This window comes from Lampris incognitus, chromosome 13 (assembly GCF_029633865.1).
Source record: "Lampris incognitus isolate fLamInc1 chromosome 13, fLamInc1.hap2, whole genome shotgun sequence".
Lineage (NCBI taxonomy): Eukaryota > Metazoa > Chordata > Actinopteri > Lampriformes > Lampridae > Lampris > Lampris incognitus.
Genome location: NC_079223.1, coordinates 29,176,730 through 29,201,084, shown reverse-complemented (window position 1 = coordinate 29,201,084; position 24,355 = coordinate 29,176,730). Strand labels below are relative to the sequence as shown.

At 41.8% G+C, this 24,355-nt stretch overlaps 1 protein-coding gene across 2 annotated transcripts in view; it reads left to right on the top strand.

The window, feature by feature from the left end:
* ugp2b (UDP-glucose pyrophosphorylase 2b) overlaps positions 1–21,858 on the top strand; it is a 73,239-nt gene extending 51,381 nt beyond the window's left edge. For both annotated transcript variants that reach the window (XM_056291802.1, XM_056291801.1), the window contains exons 6-10: positions 4,766–5,063; positions 5,713–5,910; positions 15,697–15,939; positions 18,047–18,151; positions 19,492–21,858. In XM_056291802.1, the coding sequence (XP_056147777.1) occupies positions 4,766–5,063; positions 5,713–5,910; positions 15,697–15,939; positions 18,047–18,151; positions 19,492–19,599 (952 nt within the window). In that variant the 3' untranslated portion in view covers positions 19,600–21,858. The remainder of the gene's footprint in view (positions 1–4,765; positions 5,064–5,712; positions 5,911–15,696; positions 15,940–18,046; positions 18,152–19,491) is intronic.
* Positions 21,859–24,355: the final 2,497 nt, after the last annotated feature.

The following is a 24,355-nucleotide window of genomic DNA, read 5'->3' as shown; positions in this document are numbered from 1 at the left end:
TTAAACACAATGTTCAGCCAGCAATGCACCCAAGAGCCTCGCCTGCACCGAACATGGAATTCAATGACGGACCCGTGCTTGATAGTCTATGCAAGGCCATCTCTGAGCAAGCCAGCATCACCAAGTACCTTGTGAAGAATCACAAAGCATCATTACTTCCTGATCTCACAATTCCAGCATTCGAGGGTGACCCACTTGAATATAAATCTTTCATCAGATCTAGTGAACCTCAATGATTTATATTTAGAAGCCTTAACGCCCAACCACCTGGTGTTACTCAAGGTCAAGCCCGAGCTACCACCAGGAGTATTCAACAAGGATGCTAACCGCAGATGGAGGCAAGTCCAGTACCTCGCGGACGTCTTCTGGAAACGCTGGTGCAAAGAATACCTCCCGCAGCTCCAAGAACATCAGCAATGGTCCACACCTGGAAGAAACTTCGGTGTCGGTGACATGGTGCATGGCACTTCACCCAGAAATTCATGGCCACTTGGAAGAATTATGGAGACTTTTCCTGACAAGAAAGGCCTTGTACGTCAAGTGAAAGTTCAGACCAAGGCCAATGAACTTTGTTGCCCAGTAACAAAGCTATGTCTTCTTCAAGAATCTGAGGATAATTCATGAGCTGTTCTGTAGCCAAGTCCTCATTTGGGACGTGGCGAAGAAAGACAAGAAGATTTCCTTGGATAGTTGAACTTTAACTAAGTAACTGAACATGTAGGCTCCTTTAATGGAAGTTAAAAAAAATTTTTGAGTAATTGTTTCAAGGACATTGATAACAATTAGAGGCCAGTAATGTAGGAGCCTAAATGCAGTTTGTTAATAAAATATAAATATTTGACGAATTACCATGCAGTGATTTACAGTTCATCTTTACAGTAATGCAATAAGTGAATTGTTTGATTCTTTGCACTTAAAAGGGTGTGTGAATAATTAAAAATGTATAAGATCTCATTTATGTTATATTTGTAATATTTGGGAATAGGTGACTATAATTGTTGCTTCCTAGCAACTGCATGGGTTGGAGTTAGGAAAGGAGAGAGTGGAGCCACACCGTTTTTTTACCTCTTGGGCTCATTTTCTTATTAACCTTTTTTTTTTGTAATAGACAATCGTTCTGTACCAAATATTTCTTGTGTCGAAATAAACCGTTAAACTTTACATAGTGGTCCTGTGGGTATTTTTCATCGCTGATGTGGATACAGACGAGGGGAGTCGTTAGCACGTCAAGCTAAGGCTTCATTCTTTGGAAACCTACAAGTAATGTTTTTTATATTTTGGGTATTTGATTCACCTTTTCGTTTCACAACTTTAAATGCCTGCATGAAAATAGCTCAATAAAATGAAATTTTTTTTTCAAGGAGGAATGGTTGAGGAAACCAATTCCCAAAAATGAGCACTTTATATTCAGGTATTGTCTGTTGCTTCATAGATCTACAGTTTTGTTCTTCTCATATATTTTAGGCTACTTCAGGAATCAGGAACACTTTGTCATTTCATTTCATTTCATGTACTTGCATACATGAAAGGAAACGAAATATCGTTTCCCCCAGCCCACAGCAGTGCGACACAAAGACAAAAACACATATCCAAAAACTACAAGAACACGTATATCAAACTACAAAAAAAAAGAACAGAAATCACTGTCCGAGAGAATGAACGCCAGGATGACTGTCAGAACTGCTGGTCTGCATGGGCTAGTAGTTAGCTTAGCCTGCCCTGCTTCCGCATCCTGTCAGATCGCCCTCGGTGTTTCCTCCTTGGGCGCAGCTCCAGGTAGAGTCGTGGTTCTTGGGCCTTCCGGACGCAGCAGACCAGGCTCCCCCAGCCTATCCAATGCCAGTTCTCCCAGCCAGATACTGTTGACACTCTTCCTCGCACTCCACATGATGACACCAAAAACACAATCAACGCTAGGCAAGGCCGCCGCCTGACCGCCCTTGTGTTATCAGAACAGCCGGTGTGCATGGGCTAGCAGTTAGCTTAGCCTGCCCCGCGTCTGCGTCCTGTCAGCCCGCCCTCGGTGTTTCCTCTTCGGGCGCAGCTCTGGGCAGGGCCATGGTCCCTGGGTCCACAGGACGCAGCAGACCAAGCTCTCCCAGCCGATCCAGCGCCAGCTCTCCAAGCCATCAAACGAAGACGTGGACAGATGTGGACAAAGACACTGCATGCATACTTGATGTGTTACAGGGGCAATAAGGCTGACGTGGTGACGAGGAAGGCCACATTTCACCCCACAGGACCCTGATGCCCTTCTGTTGGCAGACATATGCCATCCTGAAGGGTCCTCAGGCAAGCCACCCAATCCCAACCTGCCCCAGGACTGCCATCTTACAGCCCACCTTGACCTTTGACCTCCCTGTGGTGATGAGGTCGGCAGAAAGAAAACTTACCAAATCTGAATTTTGGGAATAAATATATATATATATATAGAGAGAGAGAGAGAGAGAGAGAGAGAGAGAGAGAGAGAGAGAGAGAGAGAGAGAGAGAGAGAGAGAGAGAGAGAGAGAGAGATGTAGGAAAACAACTAATGCATTTCAGTACAAGCTTATTTCGTGCGTCGCGCACTCATCAGCTGCCAATGTGATTAAACCTAAGTGCTATATATATGTATATCAAGGTTACCATTGTCTCATTACTGATCATCATGCGGGGGCCAAAGAAACATTTTTTAACAGCCTTTTTAAGACAGTTCATTAAGTTGTGGACACCAGAAACAGTAGGCTTGTCATCCATGGCAACAGATAAGATTAAAATTGTGATAAAGGAAAGCAATGTGGATTTCCTTTGTCTTGGTTTGATGTAAGACGTGTGAAAACCTTTTTGATGTCCATGAGGTGATGAGCTCCCATCGCAACTACCGCACATTTGGAACATCTTCCCTGAAAACGGTCCGCAGCAGCTAATCCTCCACTAATGAGGCCTCCGTGTCTCCTCTGTGCCTCCTCTTTACCTCTTCTCCTCTTGACCCAGCTCATCCGTGCTTCTGTGCTGTGACTACCCTCCACTGCCAGGTCCCATCCAGTTACCTTCCCCGAGAGGTGGTTTTTTAACTTTACCTGACGCGGAGCCATACTAGAACCCCTTTGATCAGGCTCACACACAAAACCACAATGGCTCGGACTTGGCCCACAACGTCACTTCGCCAGCCCTCATGGAAAGATTTACAAAGTTCACTCGATGCAGCCAATTTTTGAAGTCCTTTGGTGATTTGAAAAGATGAAGTGTGCGTGGTGTTCCACACGATGTGCTGTGGTACGACAGCATGGCTTTAAAGAAAGACACTCAGCAAAGATACACATTCAGTATTCTCTTTGTCTTTTTGTGCTCTCTGTCTATTTAGACTTTGAAATCTCAGATTCAAAGCTGTGCAGTGGGAGATGGAGCTAAAGAAATGCATCTTGACTAATTTTTGTTGTTCAGTTGCCAGTTTCAAAAGCACTCTCAAACTCTCCATTCGATACTTGAACTGATAGAAAGAACCCAGGAAAATAATACACCTCATACTTACACAACCAACAGAAATGATACTCGGGTGTCATACCACCATCTTAACACATTATGTTAAGATGCAAATGTGTGGCTTTTCCAGGGGAAAAACAACTTATTTTATTATTACTTACTATTAACAATCATCCATCCATCCATTATCCAAACCTCTTATCCTGCTCTCAGGGTTGCAGGCATGCTGTAGCCTATCCCAGCAGTCATTGGGCAGTAGGTAGAGAGACACCCTGGACAGGCCGCCAGGCCATCGCAGGGCCTATATATTATTATTATTATTATTACCACCACTACTTACTAATGTCACTATTAGTATAGCTACTACCATTGCACTGCTTTATTCATACAACATTTTTCCTAACGAAAGGTTTACAAAGCTCTTTAAAATCAAGGTACGGGGCATCTAGGTGGCGTAGTGGTCTGTTCCATTGCCTACCAACACGGAGATCACCGGTTCGAATCCCTGTGTTACCTCCGGCTTGGTCGGGCGTCCCTACAGACACAATTGGCCATGTCTGCGGGTGGGAAGCCGGATGTGGGTATGTGTCCTGGTCGCTGCACTAGGGCGTCCTCTGGTTGGTTGGGGCGCCTGTTCGGGGGGGAGGGGGAACTGGGGGGAATAGAATGATCTTCCCATGTGCTACATCCCCCTGGCGAAACTCCTCATTGTCAGGTGAAAAGAAGTGGCTAGTTGACTCCACATGTATCAGAGGAGACATGTGGTAGTCTGCAGCCCTCCCCAGATCAGTAGAGGGGGTGGAGCAGTGACCGCGACAGCTTAGAAGAATGGGGTAATTGGCCGGACACAATTGGGGAGAAAAAGGGGGACAAAATCCCCAAAAAAAAAAAAATCAAGGCACTAGACACATAGACAAAGTTATGCAAAAGCACAGCAATAAATAAGAAAGACATAGTCGATAAGAGTGGAAATGGGCTAAGTGTTATGTTGGAGTGTTTACTGGTTGGCAGTGCTGAGGGTTTTGGATATGAACCCTGGGTTATACATCAACATAATGAATATAGCAGGAGGCATGCATACAGCATACAAAGCATACAGCAAATGGGTACATCCATCACTACATTATTGTACCTATAATGGAACCATAGTAGGCTATTTTTCTCAGTACTGAAGACTAACTTTTGACACAAGAAACAATATATATCCAATTAGTGGATTGGTTTATTTTGGTCTGCAAACATCTGCAACTCTCTCTTACTCTTTCACTCTTTCATTTCTCATCCCTTTCCTCCCTCCTACCAGATACCCACGCATCAACAAGGAGTCCCTCCTACCGGTGGCCACAAACATGGGCGTGACCGGGCAGAATGCCGAGGTGTGGTACCCTCCCGGGCACGGTGACATCTATGCCAGCTTTTACAACTCAGGTGTGCTGGACCAGCTGATAGCCCAAGGCAAGGAGTACATCTTTGTGTCCAACATCGACAACCTGGGAGCCACTGTGGACCTCCACATACTGCACCACCTGGTCAGCCAACCCAACGGCAAACGTTGTGAATTCATCATGGAAGTGACGGACAAGACACGCGCTGACGTTAAGGTAGGAGTGATAAGAGGGTTGTTTCAATGGATCATTGGTATTTATCAACAACAGTCACCCATCCATGGAAATAAAAGCAATTGAAACATAAATCTCTATATCTGGTGTTAGTGAAAAATACCTTAGGGCAGCTTATGTTGATTATAATTGAGTATCTTCTTTTCCATCAGAAAAGCAATGGCTTTTGATCATGTGAAGGTTGAATAAACTGGCAAGGAAGGGCTCCCATTAGATTCTCGTTGTGCAGGTTTGCTGCTGGACTCGTAATAGCCTTGCCATTGTGGAGCAGATTAGGAAAGCTTTGCTAAACATCCAGCAGGGATGTTTATCAAAGCATCCTACCCACCCATACCAAGAAATGCTCAATTTTGGTTAAGAATAGTTCTTTTGTTGTAGTTTCTGTTTTTTACTCATCCAACAGTCACTTTTTCCTGTTAGCAGACATTATTTTAAGATTTTTTTTTTAATGTCCAAAAACATGACATTTGCCTGACAAAAAGACAAAAGGAGATGGTGGATTTTTGCATCCATTGTTCATTAAATTGGGTGTATTTTGAAAAGGCACTTTTTCTGCTCTGAGCTACAGAGCAACTATGCCAATCCATTTACAGTATATAATAAGTGACTGCACTGATTTGGTTAAAACCAGGGTGGCACGCTGATCCAATATGAGGGTAAACTGCGTCTGCTGGAGATCGCACAGGTGCCCAAGGCCCATGTGGATGAATTCAAGTCAGTCACCAAGTTTAAGATCTTCAACACCAACAACCTGTGGATCTCCCTGGCTGCTGTTAAGAGACTGCAGGAGCAAAACGCCATGGACATGGAGATTATCGTCAACCCCAAGGTGAGTGGGGAAATAAAACATACACATACATTCAAACTCTTACAGGAGTTTACAGGACTGGAACTAAGACCAGTGAACACATGCACCTACCACACAAAAAGGGAACATATTGATACTACAAATACACACATAAATCAGTCAAATCCTAGAAATCGGTGTTAGCTAACACATAAACATATGTGGACACACATACACGGCCAATACATTCATTCAATCCCTAGGACAAGGGAGGGGTAACTAACAAACAGGCAGAAACCACATCCATGCCTTCCATAGCCAGAAGACCACCACAGCCATATAGAGGCCTTCACATAGAGCTTTTCTTTCATAGACAGGGGAGCACAGACAGGAAGAGATAGACAGTTACATAGAAAGATTGACAGTTAATTTCGAGGGTGAGACTGGGATATGGTAAGTCTCATAATTAAGCAGACTAAACATAAAGGAGAGGTGATTTTTTTTTAAAAAGTAATCAAACATGTTCAACTTTGCTAAATGAATCTTGTAGGCTTTAATTGCTGCTGTCCCCCTCTATTGTACATATCACATGAGTGTAAGAAGAGTGTGTGTGTGTGTGTGTGTGTGTGTGTGTGTGTGTGTGTGTGTGTGTGTGTGTGTGCGTGCACTCACGCGCGCGCGCGTGTTTAAGACACAAGTGTGTGTTTTTTTACTTTATTTTTTTTGGGCAGGGAATAACATGGGAGAGAGAGAGCCAGTTGTTTTTTGTTTTTTGTTTTTTTATTAACCATGGTACAGATCTGAGACTTCCTCTACACTGGTCCATCTTCTTAACTTTCTGATCCAAGGTTATAAGCCATACATCCATCCATCCATTTTCTTGTTGCTTGTCCTATCAGGGTTGCGGGTTGTCTCTCTTTACTTTTTACCTTCACTCCTGAATAAGTCTTTTGCCCAATCCCGATTCCCCCCACCTGGCCGTACCCCTAGTTTTGGAGTGCCCTTTACTGGGTAGTGGCCCTTCAGAACAGAACTACAAGGGGTAGGGTTTGAAATGTTTACCTAGGAAATGGGATGCCACTCATTAGTCATCACCATCATCGTTACGTCTGCTGCTCGAAATTTTATTAGTTTCTTGGTTTGCTCAGGTGTCCTGGAATGTTACAAGATGGCTATAACATTACAGTAGTATACCTTTTTTTAACATTTTTGTTGTATCAACAGACAAAAAAAAAGAACACATTTATGACGCGAGCAGATCAATTAATAAATCAACCCAACCATAACAACCATAGAAAGAAAAAGAAGGAAAAAAAGAACAGAAAAAAAGGAGGGGAGGGGGGCATTAATCAGGAGACAGAGATTGAAGAGGGATAAAAAACATCAAAAAGGGTTGCCATCTGCCATAGAAGTTATCAGTTACCTTTCACAGCATATTTGATCCCTGAGCCACTGAGTGCTAGAGGGAGCTTTGATAGACCTCCAGTGGAGAAGAAGGTGGCATCTTGCCAGTAAGGTAGTGAAAGCTAGAACATCTAACTGCTTGTAGGTGAATTGGTAGTAGCCTTCTGGGAGCCCAAATATGGCAATATGGGAGAGACTTTTATAGGTTTTGACATAGTATCACAATAGTTCTGCCAAAAACAAGATAATAAAGGACAGGACTAGAACATATGGGTGAGATTGCAGGATGAAGCATGACATTCATCACAACTGTCAGTGATATCAGTTTACACACACACACACACACACACACACACACACACACACAGAAGTAGCTTGGCATACTCAAACACACACAAATATGCAAACAACTACACACACATGCACATTTATTAAGGCTGGGCCTACACACACACAGCACTTAACATCACACACTGTTTATTATTATTACTGCTTTTTTGTTCTGTTTTATATTTTATTGCTATTGTTGCTGCAGTGTCGAGGAGCTGAAATTCAAGAATTTTACTCTCATAGTCTTGTAATGAGACGTAACAAATGAAGAATCTTGAATCTTGATATTGGGATAAAATTGTGACAGTCACGCTTTAGAAAAATGAACCCTAAATAGAACCTTGAACTCTGAGTGTGAGTCGAGCGCAAGTTGAGCTTGTGTGAATTTTGTTAAGAGCAACGTCCCACCAGTCGTCATCCAGGTTCAAGCCCAGTTCAAGCTCCCAGGCACCCTTGACTTTAGTGGCTGGTGAACTGTCACATGACAGAAGTTTGTTATAAACCTTTGAAATGAGTGACTTTTGATGGGGAGAAGTGCTGAGAAACTCATCCCAGGGTTGACTCGGAGGAAAGGGGGGGGAAAGTGGAAACAAAGATTTAACGCAGTGCCTAATTTGAAAATAATGAAAGCGATGAGAAGGTGGGAGGTGAAATTCACATGATAGAGCTGCAAAACTAAAAGATACTGTCCTTATACAGATCTTTTAAAAAAATGTCAGGCCTTTGTCTTGCCATACAGAAAAGGTGGAGTCTGTAGACGAGGGTCGAAATAAATGATTCCTCAGTACAGGAGCTAAAGTGGATGCTGAAATAAATTTAAAATGCCTCCTGAACTGATACCAAATTTTGAGGGTGGAACGTTCAACTTGGTTATTTGTAAAGCCAGAGGGGTTGGTTGGAATAGGGGAGGTAAGCAGAGCCTTTAGGGAAGATGAAAGACAGGACTCTGCCTCTAACTTACACAATGGCAGATCTGTTGAATTAAGCGAAAGTTACATTTTTTGAATGTGTGCTGCCCAATAATACATTTGCATCTCTGAAGAATCGATTTACTGGTTCTGGGTGCCTTTCCACACCATAAAAAGCCAGAAATGGTTTGATCAATTGTTTAAAAAAAAAATTTCGGCAGAAATGGGGGGAGACATTGGAAAAGAAATACAAATTTGGGCAAAATATTCATTTTAACTGTGTTAATTCTACCAATCAAAGACAGAGATAAACTATCCCATCTTTGAAGGTCAGATTTAATTCTAGACACCAAAGGAGAGAAATTAGCTGAAAAAAGTGAGGTCAGTTTCCTGGTTACATTTATCACCAGATACTTAAAACCCGGAGGGACTCAATTTGAAAGGAATATCAGACTGATTGAGCTGTATTGCCAAAGCATTAATAGGATCGCATTCACTCTTGAAGCTATTTACTTTATAGCCTGAAAATGATCTAAATCTCTGAAAACTGGAGAGAATTGCTGGTATAGAGTGGTTTGGATTTGAGACATACAACAGCAAATCATCAGCATAGAGTGAAAGCTTAAGTTCCATGCCCAAATGTGATATCCCAGTGAAAGTGGAAGAAGATCTCAGAAAAATTAACAAGGGCTCTATTTCTAATGCGAATAATAGGGGGGAATAAGGGACAACCTTTACAGGTGCCGCGAGATAAGGTGAAAAAACTGGATTGAATGCCATTGGTGATGATACTAGCTTGTGGGGACGTATAAAGGAGACGTATCCATGAAATAAATACATCTCCCAGCCCAAATTTACTTATTCAGTAAACGGGTAATCCATTCAATCCTGTTGAACGCTTTTTCAGCATCGACTGAGATCAGTACTTCAGGGGTTGTTGTTGAAGTTTTAGAATAGATGATATTTAAGAGGGTATGGACATTATAGAACAGCTGGTGCCCCTTTATAAATCTGGTTTCCTCATCTGAGACAACATTTGGGAGAATATTTTCCAAGCAATGAGCCAAGGCCTTAGCAAGGATCTTAGCATCCACGTTAATTAAGGAAAGAGATCTGTATGAGCTGCAGAGATTTGGGTCTTTGTCTTTTTTTAGAAGCTGAGTTATGGAGGCTTGTCTAAGTTGGAGGAAGAGAACCATACTGTAGAGATTCGTTATATACAGAATGCAATAGCGTGGCCAGTTTATCTTGAAATCTTCTAAAAAAAATTCAACTGGAAATCCGACGGGGCCAGGAACTTTATTATTTTGCATATTATTCATAGCAAGGGTGATTTCCTCTACTGTCAATGGTGATTCAAGTTCTTTAACAATATCTGGGTTTATCACGGGGGAATTGAGACTATCTAAGAAAGTGCATTTCAGTGGTGTCAGACGGCGATTCAGAGTTATATAAAGAAGAGTAGAAAGTTCAAAATATAGAGTTAATGATGGTGGGGTCCCTATGCAGTCTGCCAAGTGAGTCTTTTATCTGAGGAATCGTGCACGAAGCTGCCTGTCGACATAGTTGATGAGCTAGGAGGCGGCTTGCCTTATCGCCATGCTCGAAGTAGTATGTGGCGCGAGAGCATAAAAGACAGCGCTCTGCATCAGTGGTTGTGATGAGATCAAACTCAGTCTGCAATTCAACATGGTGTTTGAATAGACTGAGCAAGGGAGAAGTAACAAGTTGTTGGTCCAAATTACTAATATTAATAGAGAGCTCTTACAGTTTGGCTTTACAGACTTTATTCAAATGTGCAGAGTAGGAGATAATTTGACCCCGAAGGTATGCTTTTAGCGATTCCCACAACAGTGAGCGAGAAACCGGTTCCATCTCATTCTGATTAGTAGCAATAAACTCATCAATTGCAGCTGCTATGAATTTATTGTCTGACAGAAGCAAAGTATTGAACCTCAATGGAACTGAGTACTGAGGTTGTGAGGAAAACTGGATATCTAAAGAAAGAGGGGCATGATCAGAAATAACAATAGGATGGTAATTAACAGTCAACACTTTAGAGATTAGTTTGGCATCAATAAAAAATAATCAATACGAGAGAAAGACTGATGCATCTGTGGGGAAAAAAAGAATATTTCTTGGTGTGTGAGTTGTAGAATCTCCATGGATCAATGCAACCATTTTTAGACATGAAATCAGAAACTGACCTTGACATTGATGATGGGGTCAGAGTTCGTGGGTTAGAGCGGTCTAGATTGGGGTCAATTACGCAATTAATGTCCCCACCGAATATAAGCAGGTTATTACTCAATGATGAAAGACGCTCAGACAGCTTATTCATAAGTGTGGGTCATCGAAATTTGAGACATAAATATTAACTAATAGGATGGGAATATGAGACAGTGTGCCTGAGACGATTAAATATCTGCCATTTCTATCAGATATAACTTAAGCTGAAAACTGAATTGACTTACCAACTAAAATGGCCACCCCTCTGGCTTTAGAGTTGAAATTTGAGTGAAACACCTCAGAGACCCAGGGGCATTTTAATCTGACCTGGTCCTTTATGGGTCTCCTGCAGAAATACTAGGTCAGCTTTAAGTTGTTTTAAATGAGTAAATATTCACAATCTCTTAATTGAGCTCCCAATGCCTTTAATATTCCAGCTCACAAACCTCACAGAAGAGCCACTATGAGGGATTCCTGAATTACTAATATCAGTGGCCATATATTGAGTATTTAGATATAAGAAAAAGAACGTGGGGCCCCGCCCGCACCTCTCTAGAAAGGGGAAAAGAAGAAAAATTTGTTTTTTTTAAAAAGGAAAAACACAGCAAGAAAGTTCATTTGAGTGAATAAAAAAATGTAAAAAAATTATTAGGAGTGCAAAAAGTCTCAATATTTTTTCTTGGGTATTCACTGAATACCGTGAAGGTCCAGAGGGTTCCCCTCTGCCCCCCCCCCCCCCCAGGAAACTCGTGGATATGAAGAGGCAAAACAAGAAGCACAGCTTGCACATTAACAGGCAAAAATAAAGATTGCAGCCTATATATCAACAGGTAAAAACAAAGACCACAGCCTGTCTATTTGGAAGCAAGAAGAGACAGTCTGTCTGTGAAGAAGTAAAACAAAGACCACAGAATAGGGGGAAAAAAAGAATGAAAATCAGACTAAAAGTAATACCCACAGAGTGTAGCCCATATAAAAAAGTAAAAATGAAAACCCACAAACTATATATGGAGTAAAGAGTTAGTAATGTCTACCTGAGTGGTAACGTTACATCATCAGCATGTTATAGTCTTCCTCAGTTCACTTTACTTGCTCAGTGTCTTAATGAATGCGCTGGTGTCTTCTGGTGACTCCTTCTCGGCATCATTAAAGACCTTCACCATCAACTACGACACATGAGAAGAGAAAGCTCTGAACAGAGCAGTGGCGTGCAGCTGTCTGAAATCGTGCAAACACGCGTGAGGCTGCCAGGATTGCTGCAGTGGAGAGTCGCAGGCAGGCCATGAAAGACCATGCCAGCAACCCTCCAGCTACTCCCACTATCCCATGCCCACACTGCCAAAGAACATTCAGGGCACAGATTGGACTAACCAGCCACCTTCGCACCCACAGAAATTGACCCCTACAGGATGACTAGATGTTCCTCGTTGCTGCGACGGACGAACAACATATGTAACCCGGAGGCGCACCGGGTATAGCAGACCAAAACGTACCCCCGGAATCTCACGCAGCTGATGTCAGATTTCATTGAAGTCAGCCCAGGTGCGGGCAGTAGAACAGCTCCAAGCATAGAGGGCAGCCACTACGAGGCGGGGACAAGCAGGTTGCTGCTGTTTTGCCGCTGAAGCGCACCCGGTTTTATTTTTCGAAGACATTTTAGTCGACCAAAAGAAAAAAATCTGAGTTTTGGGAAAAAGCTAATACCGCAAAAAATACAAGACGTGTGCCTGGGATAGGATTTTTAAAAGTTTGTGCAGGAGCCCCAAGAGTCACCATCTACTCCATTGATCGCTATGCCGGAAGTCCGTGGTATACTTTTTATATTAAAGCCTGTTGCTTGCTACCATTATCAACTATTATAGTGACCAATCTGACCAAACTTGCAGGATAGAACAAGACAGATTAATCTAATGACAATAGCCATGAAGCATGTATACACATCGGCTATTTCAGTGTAGTTTTGCCGATAGAAATTTCTGCCCTGCGCTGATATCAAATAAGTGGGGAAGTGCAGAAAATGTTGCTGCTGGATAATTTTTCAAGCTTCATACATGGGACATAGAAATAACTGTACTGTCACTCACAAATCGTTGTTCACGCCAAGTTCTATTGATGTCGTGAATAGCGATTTTTTTTCCTGAAATGTTTCTTAAAACGATCTAATTACATATTCCTTTGCATCTACATTAAACTAAGATGTTCCAGCAGATTTTAAAAAATTTGCATGATTGTTTCTGAAGATATACACATTTATGGGCTTCTTTCACCACACCGTTAGCCATGTTCCATGTTACACTGCCTCAGTTCGCAAAGTATTTTGGGGATTTACTTCTACCGCTCCTTTTGGAGTCTGCATCTGAAAATGCTCTATTTGGAGGGCTAGATGACCACGACGTCTCCATCCCAAAAACGAAACAGGACACCCTACCCTATGTGGCCACACACAAAATGGAGGGGGGGGGGGGTACTTGAACACCTTCACTTGGGGCAGTTGCTCAGTTCCTCCTTGAAAAGGGGCAGGCCATCCTTTTCCAGGAGGAATACCCAATGGACGTCCAGGAGGCAGGGATGGAAAGATCTCGGGAGTGAGAACCCATCCCCTCAGCAGAGGATCTCTGGAGGTATTGGAAAGCTCCTCAATGGCAAAGCACCATTGATGGATCAGATTCACCCAGAGATGCTGAAAGCACTGGATGTTGTGGAGGTGCCATTGTTAACAGAGTGGCCATTTTGATCTACAGGCATATGATGATGTTCCCCAAAGTGTCCTGTGGGGCATGCCCTTCAGTCCTCATACACTTGGAGCGAAAGCCGTGTTTACAAGCTCAGTAATAAGTCAGACCCGTTAAAAGTGGTTGTTAGACTCTGACAAGGTGCGCCTTCATAGTGTGCATGGACAGGTTGTCAAGGTGCATCTGAGGACTGGAGTGACATTGATAACATTAAGGTGGCTACTTTGTTGTTCACAAATGATGTCGTCCTTTCGCTGCATAAGATTGTGACCCCTGATGTGCACCACAGCCGTCTGCAGCCATCCTCTCTAGCTTTGATTTGTAAATCTGGCTCTTTTTGCATTCCAATGCTTTCTTTCTTGAGCTTTTCTTGATGAAGCTATTCTGTGGAAAGAGGTTGTGTAATAGAGAGGCTGCAAGCTGCACTACTGTACCACAATCCTCATTGTTGAGAAGCTCTGCCTGGGGGTATGCATACTTGAAATCACTGTGGTATATTCATTACTGGGCTCCGTGTCTAAAACCAAAGCTATTCCGTGATTTTTATCCCTTTGTTTTATTTATTCATTTTGTTTTGTTTATTATGCCCCAGCTAAACCTGTGGGAGCGATTCTCTGGCACTTGGTCACAAAAATCGTGTTAGCTTGTAAAGCTGACTTTGTACTATCTCTGTGGTTACGCTGTATTGTAGATAAAGCAGTGAAACTTTACCCATGCCATCAGAACCATTAGCTTAACAAACACTATGAGTCAGGTTAGCCTCAATATGTAATGAAGCGTTTAAAAAGTCACGCCAGCAAGAGCAGGTGGCTTAATACCACGTGGAAATCTTTAACCACACATTATCGCCTCGGCCTATTCCAGATGATGTAGTTATACTGCCACCTAGTGTGTGGGATATGTGCATGTAGCGTGTGTAAGAGGGAGAAGGGAAGGAGTACATTCTTGATTCACTGGACCAATGTAAATTTTGCTATTCTTAAACACTAGTGAATTTTACCAATGTCTTGGCTCTATATTCTTTTATCTTGAGGTGCTTTTTTTTCTTCCTAAGCTTAATAACATATTTCGTAAACTTGTTTTTTGAAAAGTTCTTTACAAATGGAGAGTATGTTGTGTGATATATGTATATAGTCTTCTGTCCATAGTATGCTCAATACTGACTCTGCACTGCATGTGGGCTCAATTTCTGAGACTTTGTAGAGGGACCTGACTTGTGTAGATTTGAATATTAGGCTTCTGAATTAGAATTTTAAACATCATACCTATATTTTCTATGAGCTTTTATCTTAAATATCAGCCATGAGTAGGATGCCACAATAATTGGACAACATTTTGAGTTTAAACTTGAAGTAATTGGTGATTTACAAGAGTTTTTACACAAGACAGGAATTAGGAACACTTTATCATTTCATTTCATTTCATGTACTTCCGTACATGAAGTGAAACGAAATATCGTTGCCCACAGCAGTGCAACACAAAGACAAAAACACATATCCAATAAACTACAAGAACTTCAAGAACACACATACTAACTAACACATATATCTAAACTAACACATATATCCAAACTAAAATAGGTAAATCACTGTCCAAGGGAACAAACGCCAGCCAGGATGGCTGTCGGAACTGCTGGTCCGCATGGGCTAGCAGTTAGGACACACACATTACTAGACAGACACAATACTTTGAACAATTGCGGTCCCTTTTGTTGCATCATTTAAAAAATGTACCCTATGTTCAAGTTAAACTTTAGGCGTTTTTACACAGAGATCCCGCAATACCGCCGTGATGAAGACCCATATTTACACCGGCTTTGCTTTTTTTTACACTGAACCAAACAAAGGCGGCATAATGCCACTCCAGTGTGTGATTTTACATAGCATGCCAGCGCTCCAGAAGCAGAGGAGACATGATGTGTAACACAACAATGTCAGCTGTCCCATCCTGCTGGCTGTCCCATTTACACAGACGTCGATTCGGCTTTGTGACTACCGGCTTAATGCCGGAACAACAATGCCCCCCTATTCCATGTTCATATGTTTTACACAGAACATTTAGGTGGATTAATGGCGAAACATTCCTGCCTTAAAAAAATGTATTTTAAAAAAGGTGTAAAAAGCCCTATTGAGAGCATTTTCACAGATGAGGCCCCTGATTCAAAAATAATTTCCATTCTCTCCCTCCTCTCTTGGTTGGAAACCTGATCTGTGTGTTGGCACCAGACGCTGGACGGTGGACAGAATGTGATCCAGCTGGAGACGGCAGTCGGCGCTGCCATCAAGTGCTTTGACAATGCCCTTGGCATCAACGTACCCCGTAGCCGCTTCCTGCCTGTCAAGACCACCTCTGACCTGCTTTTGGTCATGTCCAACCTCTACAGCCTGGAGGCAGGCTCTCTCACCATGAGCCATAAGAGAGAGTTCCCAACCACCCCCCATGTCAAACTGGGCAGCTCATTCACACAGGTAAGGCTGTCATCAATTGAATTATGTCCTTGATAATCACTTGTCATACTTAAGTTGTCGCAAGACATGTATTCTAAATAGGTATTTCCATGATACCAAAGTTATGAACTACATGCTGCAAGAAGGCAAACAGATGTAAGATATTAAATGTTTATCCAGAGAGTGACGCATCAAGTCTATTGTCCATATCTTCCAAATCATATTCTGACTTATACACTAAATAAGTTTGCACATACTGTGCATGGAATTTGACTTGGTGAGTTGCTTACATAAAACACAGGACATAGACTCACAAGTCAGTTTCTAAACGCTTCGCTCAACTAGAGACTGAGGACATTCTCCCAGCTTTCATTGCTAAAATGGATGGAACAATTAGAGTTTAAAAAAAAAAACCTTCATTGCAGAACCAATCCAAAGTCTTTAGGGCGGCCCTTCATATTGGGGCAGTGGCATGCAGAAGTCGTGTGCTTGTAAACACTGTCGTACCAGCAACACGTACATTACAGGATGGCTCAGCCAAAGTCACCAAAGAAAACTCCTTGAAAGTTTGTTGAAGTTTGTTGCGTTAAAAGTTTTAAACAAAGTTGCTGTAAATCCTTAATTGCACCAATCTTGTGGACTGAGCACCCATTTGATAAGATGGAATCAAATAATCTTAAATTGCTCAGGGCATCCATTTTCAAAAAGCTCTCTCCATGTTACAAAGGGATTTGATATATCGCCAGATTGTTTCACTATGGAGGAGGATGGGGGACGGCATCATTTCCGGTAAGGCGTGTCCTAGCAGTAGGTGCAGGTTTGTTAGTGGCTGTACTGACCATGGTTGTAGCAACTATTTTACATTTAGAAATCCCCATACTCTTGGTAGGCAGAGATTTCGGATTGTCTTCTATCACGAGACTACATAGGACATAACACTCCACCGTAAAGTAGAATATCTAAGATGGATTGGCGAGGCAATAACTGGCCACTTTACAGAGTCCAAAAATAAAAACTGTCAAGTTCATAGATTTAAAAAAAAAAAAATTGCAGGGCCCCTTGAAACTGTAGGTGAGGTGCCGTAGTCCTAGAGACATCTTTGTTAGCATGTGCAGTGAAACTATTACTACTACTACCAGTAGTATTTCTAACCAATTAAACCATGTGTTAACATGTAATTTGTATGTAGATACGTTATTTGGGTCAAGAAAAAACACATATCAATGCAAGGTGCAAATGCATGCATTGTGATCGGAACTTGATTGGACTGACTGACCACATCACTTACAGAGGTAGTATAGTCCACCGTATGTTAAGATCTCAGTCTGAACCAGCCAGGCATAAATGCAGTCTGTACGCTTTGCTACCGTTGCAGGACGAAGTACTGCCCAGAGAGTAGAAATGTCATTCCTTCTGCATGTATTTAAACGTACTGTGGCTCATTCTTAAGATTGTTATTTACATAGAATCATTGACCTCTAAAACAAACCACTTCCACAACAGCTAACAAATTGTTTTAGTTTCATTCACAGCAGTTGCAAAGACAACTGCAACAAAATGGCGTGCTGTTTCTGATGCATTGGAGTTGTTAAAATTACCCGCTTCAGTGAAAAATTCTCATTAATTTTGATTGTTGTTGTGAAATATTGACAGTCTTGCCACCTTCCAACAGACTGATTTTCTTTATTTAACAGGCATGAAAGTTCAGCTGCAATCACACTGCAGCACAATGTAGACAATGTGAAGTCATCTAAGTGCCTGGTGTAAATGCAAAGGAAGTGATCAGATTGCACTTTCTCCAGACAACATATATGAATACAGAACACGTGATAATGCCAAATGTAAATTGGGTCTACTAAGCAAATTATAGTGCTCTATTTATACTTGTTTTTAATGCAGACAAAAAGGAAATTGGGCGGTCTATTAACACTACTACATTTTTGTAGGCAGTAGGAAAAATTAGAGAAAGATAGACAGAGGGAGACAGGAAAGGGAAATTGGAATTCAGTGCTAGTCCAGTTGAGGCGCTTGTGTGATTCGCGCCATCAATCTGTGATGGGTGAAAATACACACTGACTATATTTTGCTCGGAGTGAAACTGTTGTTTCCCTCTCTTGTATGGGTGCAGGTTCAGGAGTACCTGACACGCTTCGAGAGCATTCCTGACATGCTAGAGCTGGACCATCTCACAGTGTCTGGAGATGTCACCTTTGGGAAACACGTTTCACTGAAGGTAAGAGCCCAGTGAAGGTAAGGTGGGAGCCCAGTGGTAAGGTAAGAGCCCAGTAAATAGAGATACTGTCTTCCAACAAGACTTGAGCAGGCTGCCATTCACCTTGCTGTAGTGTCCTTGAGCTAGACACTAATATGGCTATTTTGTACTACTACTATTTTGTAGCTGGCTTCCATATCTGAACTCCCTGTGAAAAGAGGATAGTGAGAGAAGTATTGACATGGATCCAAAATATATGGACAAACAAGTTGTTTTACTAGCCTGGCACAGGTCCATGGCTGATACATGATCTCATTTAGCTAAACCCATTGTCAAAACTTGTTTGCATTTTAGCTATTTAGCTGAGGACACTTAGGGAAACTAACAGTATGATGAAAGCGGTTAGGGGTTCAGTGTCAAGGACACCTACTTATGGACATTTTGGCAGGAAGCACCATCCTTTAATGCCAAATATATGCATATGAACACATGCCCGAATGTATATAATGTTGCAGTATATCTCCTAAGGTTGGGCACACAGAGGAATTTTCAAATCTTAGCTGATATTGAAAACATGAGAGACTGCACACATGAGGACAAATTTGACAGAATGTTTTTGTCTTTCAGTCATCAGAGTGCCCACACTTGACTATTAGGCAAAGACGGCACACCGCACACTTAAAGATTATACTAACGATCAATGGGAGTCTTGACAGCTGTTTCATTTTAAACTAGTAATTAGTGGGAATGCAACACTTTGGATACTTACTTACCATTAAAAATCAAAGAACAAAAAGACTTAGAAACTCTTGTGATCTAACATGACTTCAGAGCAAAACAAATGAGGTTTACTGTCAGACACGACTTGTCAGGCTTTTATGTGTGTTGTTTTGTGGAAAACCAATATAAAAAAAAATCAAACAATTGAAAAAAAAATCCTAATCGTTTTGAGTTCCAGAATTTCTGCTCCCCAGTGAGCTCAGCTCTTATTGGCTTTTTGGGGTTTCTGCTTCAGAATCTATCACTGTTACTCTCACTACAGGATTTCCAGTCGTATATCAAACATGTTTGATATTATCGGAGCAGCCCTAATTGGCTTGAAAGTAGATCAAGTGGCAAATTATTAAATCTTAAACACGTCAGACTACAGAATCATTTGGGAAGATAAATCAGTTCCGAGCAGCCTGAAATCAAGCCCCCCCCCCCCCCGATTCATAAGTTTGGCGAAGCTGGCCTAAAATCAGGAAATTGTCCTCTACTATGTGTCTGACCTAACGGTCAGTTGTAGACCTGCCTAGGTGGGATTTAGGTGGCAACACACAACAACCAGCAAACGCACTAACCCCTTCTTTGCCTTATAGGGAACAGTGATCATCATAGCAAACCATGGAGATCGGATTGACATTCCAGCTGGCTCCATGCTGGAGAACAAAATCGTATCCGGCAACCTCCGCATCCTGGACCACTGATGCCTTCACCCCTCCTGCCGACTTCTGACCCCTCCTCCTTGTGACCCCATATCATGTGACCTAGACAGTTTCATCCCAGTCATGTGACCAAGTAGACATATAATCATGTGACCTGTGCATCATTTTTAACTAACACAAACAGAGAGATTGCCAGAGGTTTCTGTCTCCAAGGGCTGTGATTGCATGTGCAGTGCTATAATGAACTTTCACCAATGAGAAGTGGTAAGATATGTGTGCCTTCCAGCTGGTGTGTAGCAGTTAGTAGTTGATTGTTTGTTGTTCGGAAATGTTTGTTGATGGGATATGGTGCCTCCTATTGGCCATTATCGCTGCTTAAAAGCCAAGTCACAGAGCTGAAGCTTCTCACAATTTACACTTAAAAAACTGATAGAAACTGAGTCCTGAACCAGATTTATCTTTATACATTATAAATACACAAAGAGACAACTTGTACATGATCAATTCTGCAACATTTAAAGAAAGAATGCATTCTTGACAAAAGTTGTACTGGCATTACAGTTAATTTCAAACAAAGACACCACAGTCTCCATACATCCCAGAATAATTGGAGTCATTAATTATAGATGAAGCGCTACTGATGCAATCACAGAGCTATGAAGTGATAAAATGATATAGCCGCATGGTTTCCTTGGTCATCCATGTTTGTACAGTCGCAGCCTACCTCTTTTCACCTACCATAACAAGTTAATCCAGCCAGGTCACCTTAATTTTAGCACATTAAAACATAAAATTAGCTTGTACCAAAGTGTTTCACAGAATAAGGATTAATAGGGCCCAATAGCATTATTATTGCAAACAAAACAGGGACATAAGTGAAACAAAATGTAAGAGCAGTAGAAGATGAGATAAAATTGATGAACATTTTCAAAAACGGTAATTGATTTGGCATTTTCTCGCCAAAACTTTTAGGAAAGCTTAATCTATATAGTGTCGGAGGTACTGCAATGAAAAAAACCTATCGTCTCTAGCATTTGACAGGATCATAAGACAGACAAGAACCCTTTTTTGGAGCACTTGAGAGACCTAGTGGTGATGTACCGAGACAGAAAAAAAGATAGAAACAGATATATAACAAGGAGCCATGTAGGAACCGAGTCCATATGCAGCTTTCTAAAATAAAAAATTGGACATCAAAATTGGTTTTATGTCAAAGAGGGCCCAGTGTTACAAGACCAGAACAGGACTGATAGGAAATGTTTCAAACTACATATTCTGTTGCAAGGTTTTTTTCATCACTTTTGTTTTGTTAACACCTTTTTGATGGCTGCCAAAATAAACCAACCTGTTGAGCTATGTGAGTAAAGTATGGCACTAGCCCTACCATGGTTAAGGAGTCCATTCCTAGTAGTACACCCACGCCAACAATATTTTGAGCTGTAATACAACTTTAAAGAAAACATTCAAAAACTCTATAATCATTGAATTGGTGAAACCATGTAGAATAGAGGCGAGCGTGTCACCTCATTTTTTCAAATGAATGGTTAGAATACAAAAAAAGCATTAGAAAGAGTTTAACTTCTCTAGAAAACAAAGAAAACAATTATGCTTCCTGTATGTAGTTACATGAAGATAGGTGGCAATACCCTGGTCTGAAAAGCTCCCAAAAATGTGTGCCATGTGATAACTGATAACTATGTAATGCCTTTCGAGAGTTTTATCCTTACTGTATGATCAGTTTCACTGAAAAAAAATTATGAAATGATATGTAAGAAAAAAACGAAGGCCTTTCTTTACTCTCTCAGATCTTCACAAAGTGTGAATTTGGGGGTCATGTTGGGAGAAGAAAAAAAAACAACACTTTGCAGTGTCATGTGTTTCTGTTCTTTTTATCTGAATAGTTTTTGTAGATGAAGTTGTTTGACTTTTTTTTTACTTCACATCATATCAAGCCTCACTCTTTTACCTTACTGTGTCAATCCGATATCAGTCCATCCCTCTCTCTGTTCATCTCTCTATCAATCCATCAGTTGACTCTAGTACAGTATTTTCTGTCAATTGTTGGTAACATACATCACACAAACACACACACACATTCAGATTTTGACTCTGGTAAAAATTTTACACAACACAGCTTTGTGAAATGTTTGCAGTGTGAGAATGCCTGCCTGAGATGGGTTTAAAGTGTGCAGGCATGGAGCCTGAAAGCAATAAGTATTGTTCTGTAACAGAGAAACGGTCTCGGCCCAGCCCAGCTCTGCCTGACAGAGCTGAATAAAGTGCAATATGGAATACTATAAATACATGTCCGATCTATTTTGTCTTCACAAATAGGCTTTTTTGAGTTTCTAGCCACAATGTATTTACTGAAATTTGTCTTGTTGATGTTTGTGAGGAGTTACGCTGGCAATTTACATTCTAATGGGAATTTACATTCTCATGGGGAGTGGAACGAATCCAAGAGAATTTGTTCCATTCCCCAAGTTAAATCTGCCTGTTTTACCCAATTTCAATTAATTAAAATTTCAGTGTTAGAGAGTACAGTCTCCAATATGAACTCTTCCTCCTGCATCTTAGACATCATTGTCACTATTCTGCTCAAGGAGGTATTTTCTACTATCATCCCCATTATTCGGCAAATCCTTAATAATTCTCTGGCCTCTGTTCCAGACAGTTTTAAGCATGTCATTGTTCACCCATTGCTGAAGAAACCTAATTTATATCCCTGTCCCTAAGTAACTACAGACCAATCTCCAAATTGTCTTTTCCATCTAAGGTTCTGGAGAGAGTAATTTCTTCTCAGTTGATTTCTTTTATGAACACTAATAGTGTTTTTAACAGTTTCCAGTCTGGTTTTAGAGCACTTCATAGTACCAAGACAGCTCTAGTTAAGGTCACTAATGACCTACTGCAGACAGAGGTGACTGCTCAATTTTAGTTCTTTTAGACGCAAGTGCTGCCTTTGACACAGTTGATCACAACATCCTCTTGCATCGCTTAGAGACTTGGGTTGACATCAAGGGCTTGGCTCCTAGCTTATTACGCTCTTACCTCACCAACAGAACTTTTCTTTTCTGGGTAACTTGACCTCCTCGATGGCTCAGTTGGGTTGTGGTGTCCCTCAAGGCTCTGTTCTTGAACCCCTTCTGTTTTCTATATACATGCTGCCTCTTGGCCAGGTCATTCAAAATCACAATGTGCGCTACCATTTTTATGCTGATGACACTCAGTTATACATGCCACTAAAACCCACAGATCCTAGTGCCCTTGCAAATCTCACAGCTTGCCTCTCTGACATTAAATCCTGGATGTCCAAAAGTTTTCTCAAATTTAATGATAAATCAGGTCATTCTGTTCAGTCCCGAAAATTCCATCAGCCCCTTTTTTACAAATCTCGGTGGTCTGTCAGGTAGTCTTAAGCAGGCTGCTAGGAATGTGGGGGTAATATTTGATGCTAAACTCTGTTTTGATAATCAAATCAAACATGTTCAGTCATGCTTTTTCCAGCTCAAGCGTATCTCCAAAATTAGGTCATTTTTATCAATTGCCGATTTGCAAATAGTTGTACATGCTTTTTTTTAAGCTATTCTCGGCTTGACTATTGTAACACACTTTATTCTGCTATCAGCAAGGGCTCCCTCCACCGTCTGCAGTTGGTACAAAATGCCGCTGCTCAGCTCATTACCGGGACAAAGAGGCATGACCATATCACTCCTGTGCGTGCCTCCCTACACTGGCTTCGTTATATTTCGAATCGATTTTAAAATTTCATCGCTCGCTTTTCAGGCTTTAAATTGTCTTGCTCCTACATACATTTCTGATTTATTGACCTGGTATATGCCCCCTCGACCATCAAGATCCACAGATGGGGGGCAGCCGGGTAGCACAGCGGTCTAATCTGTTGCCAACCAACACGGCGATTGCTGGTTTGAATCCCCGCGTTACCTCAGCCTTTGTCAGGCGTCCCTACAGAGACAATTGGCTGTGTCTGTGGGTGGGAAGCCGGATGTGGGTATGTGTCCTGGCTGCTGCACTAGCACCTCCTCTGGTCGGTCGGGGCGCCTGTTCAGTGAAGAGGGAGAACTGGGGGGGGGGGGGGGATAGCGTGATCCTCCCACGTGCTACGCCCCCCTGGCGAAACTCCTCACTGTCAGGTGAAAAGAAGCGGCTGGCGACTCCAAATGTATTGGAGGGAGAATGTGGTAGTCTGCAGCCCTCCCCGGATCGGCAGAGGGGGTGGAGCAGTGACCGGGACGGCTCGGAAGAGTGGGGTAATTGGCCAGATTAATTTAGGGAGAAAAAAGGGGGGGGGGTCCGTAGATGGGGCACTGCTGGTTATTCTTAGGTCTCGGTTTGTTACAAAGGGTGATTGGGCTTTTGCTGTTAAGAATCCCCGCACTACGGACCTCTCTTCCTGTCGAACTAAACCAAAGCAAGTCTCTCGTTTCTTTCAAATCTCTTTTTAAAACGTTTCTTTTAATGAAAGATTTTACAAATGTTTGATATTTGTTTTTATCCTCTGTGTGGAGTTTGCATGTTCTCCCTGTGTCTGCGTGGGTTTCTTCCGGGGGCTCCGGTTTCATCCTGTGATGTTCAGTATTAGGGGAATACACCTTTAAAGACACAGGGAATTATGGGGTAGTAAAACAGATCAACCACGGGAGCGGGAAGGTAGACGAGGGTCCGTCGGATTATGTGCACGGTATGCTTGGAGCGAAATAAACATGCCGAAGTTCCACGGCTAATTCAGAAACGGTGTTATCGTCTGTGAGAGTGAAAAGTAGGTCATTACAATGGC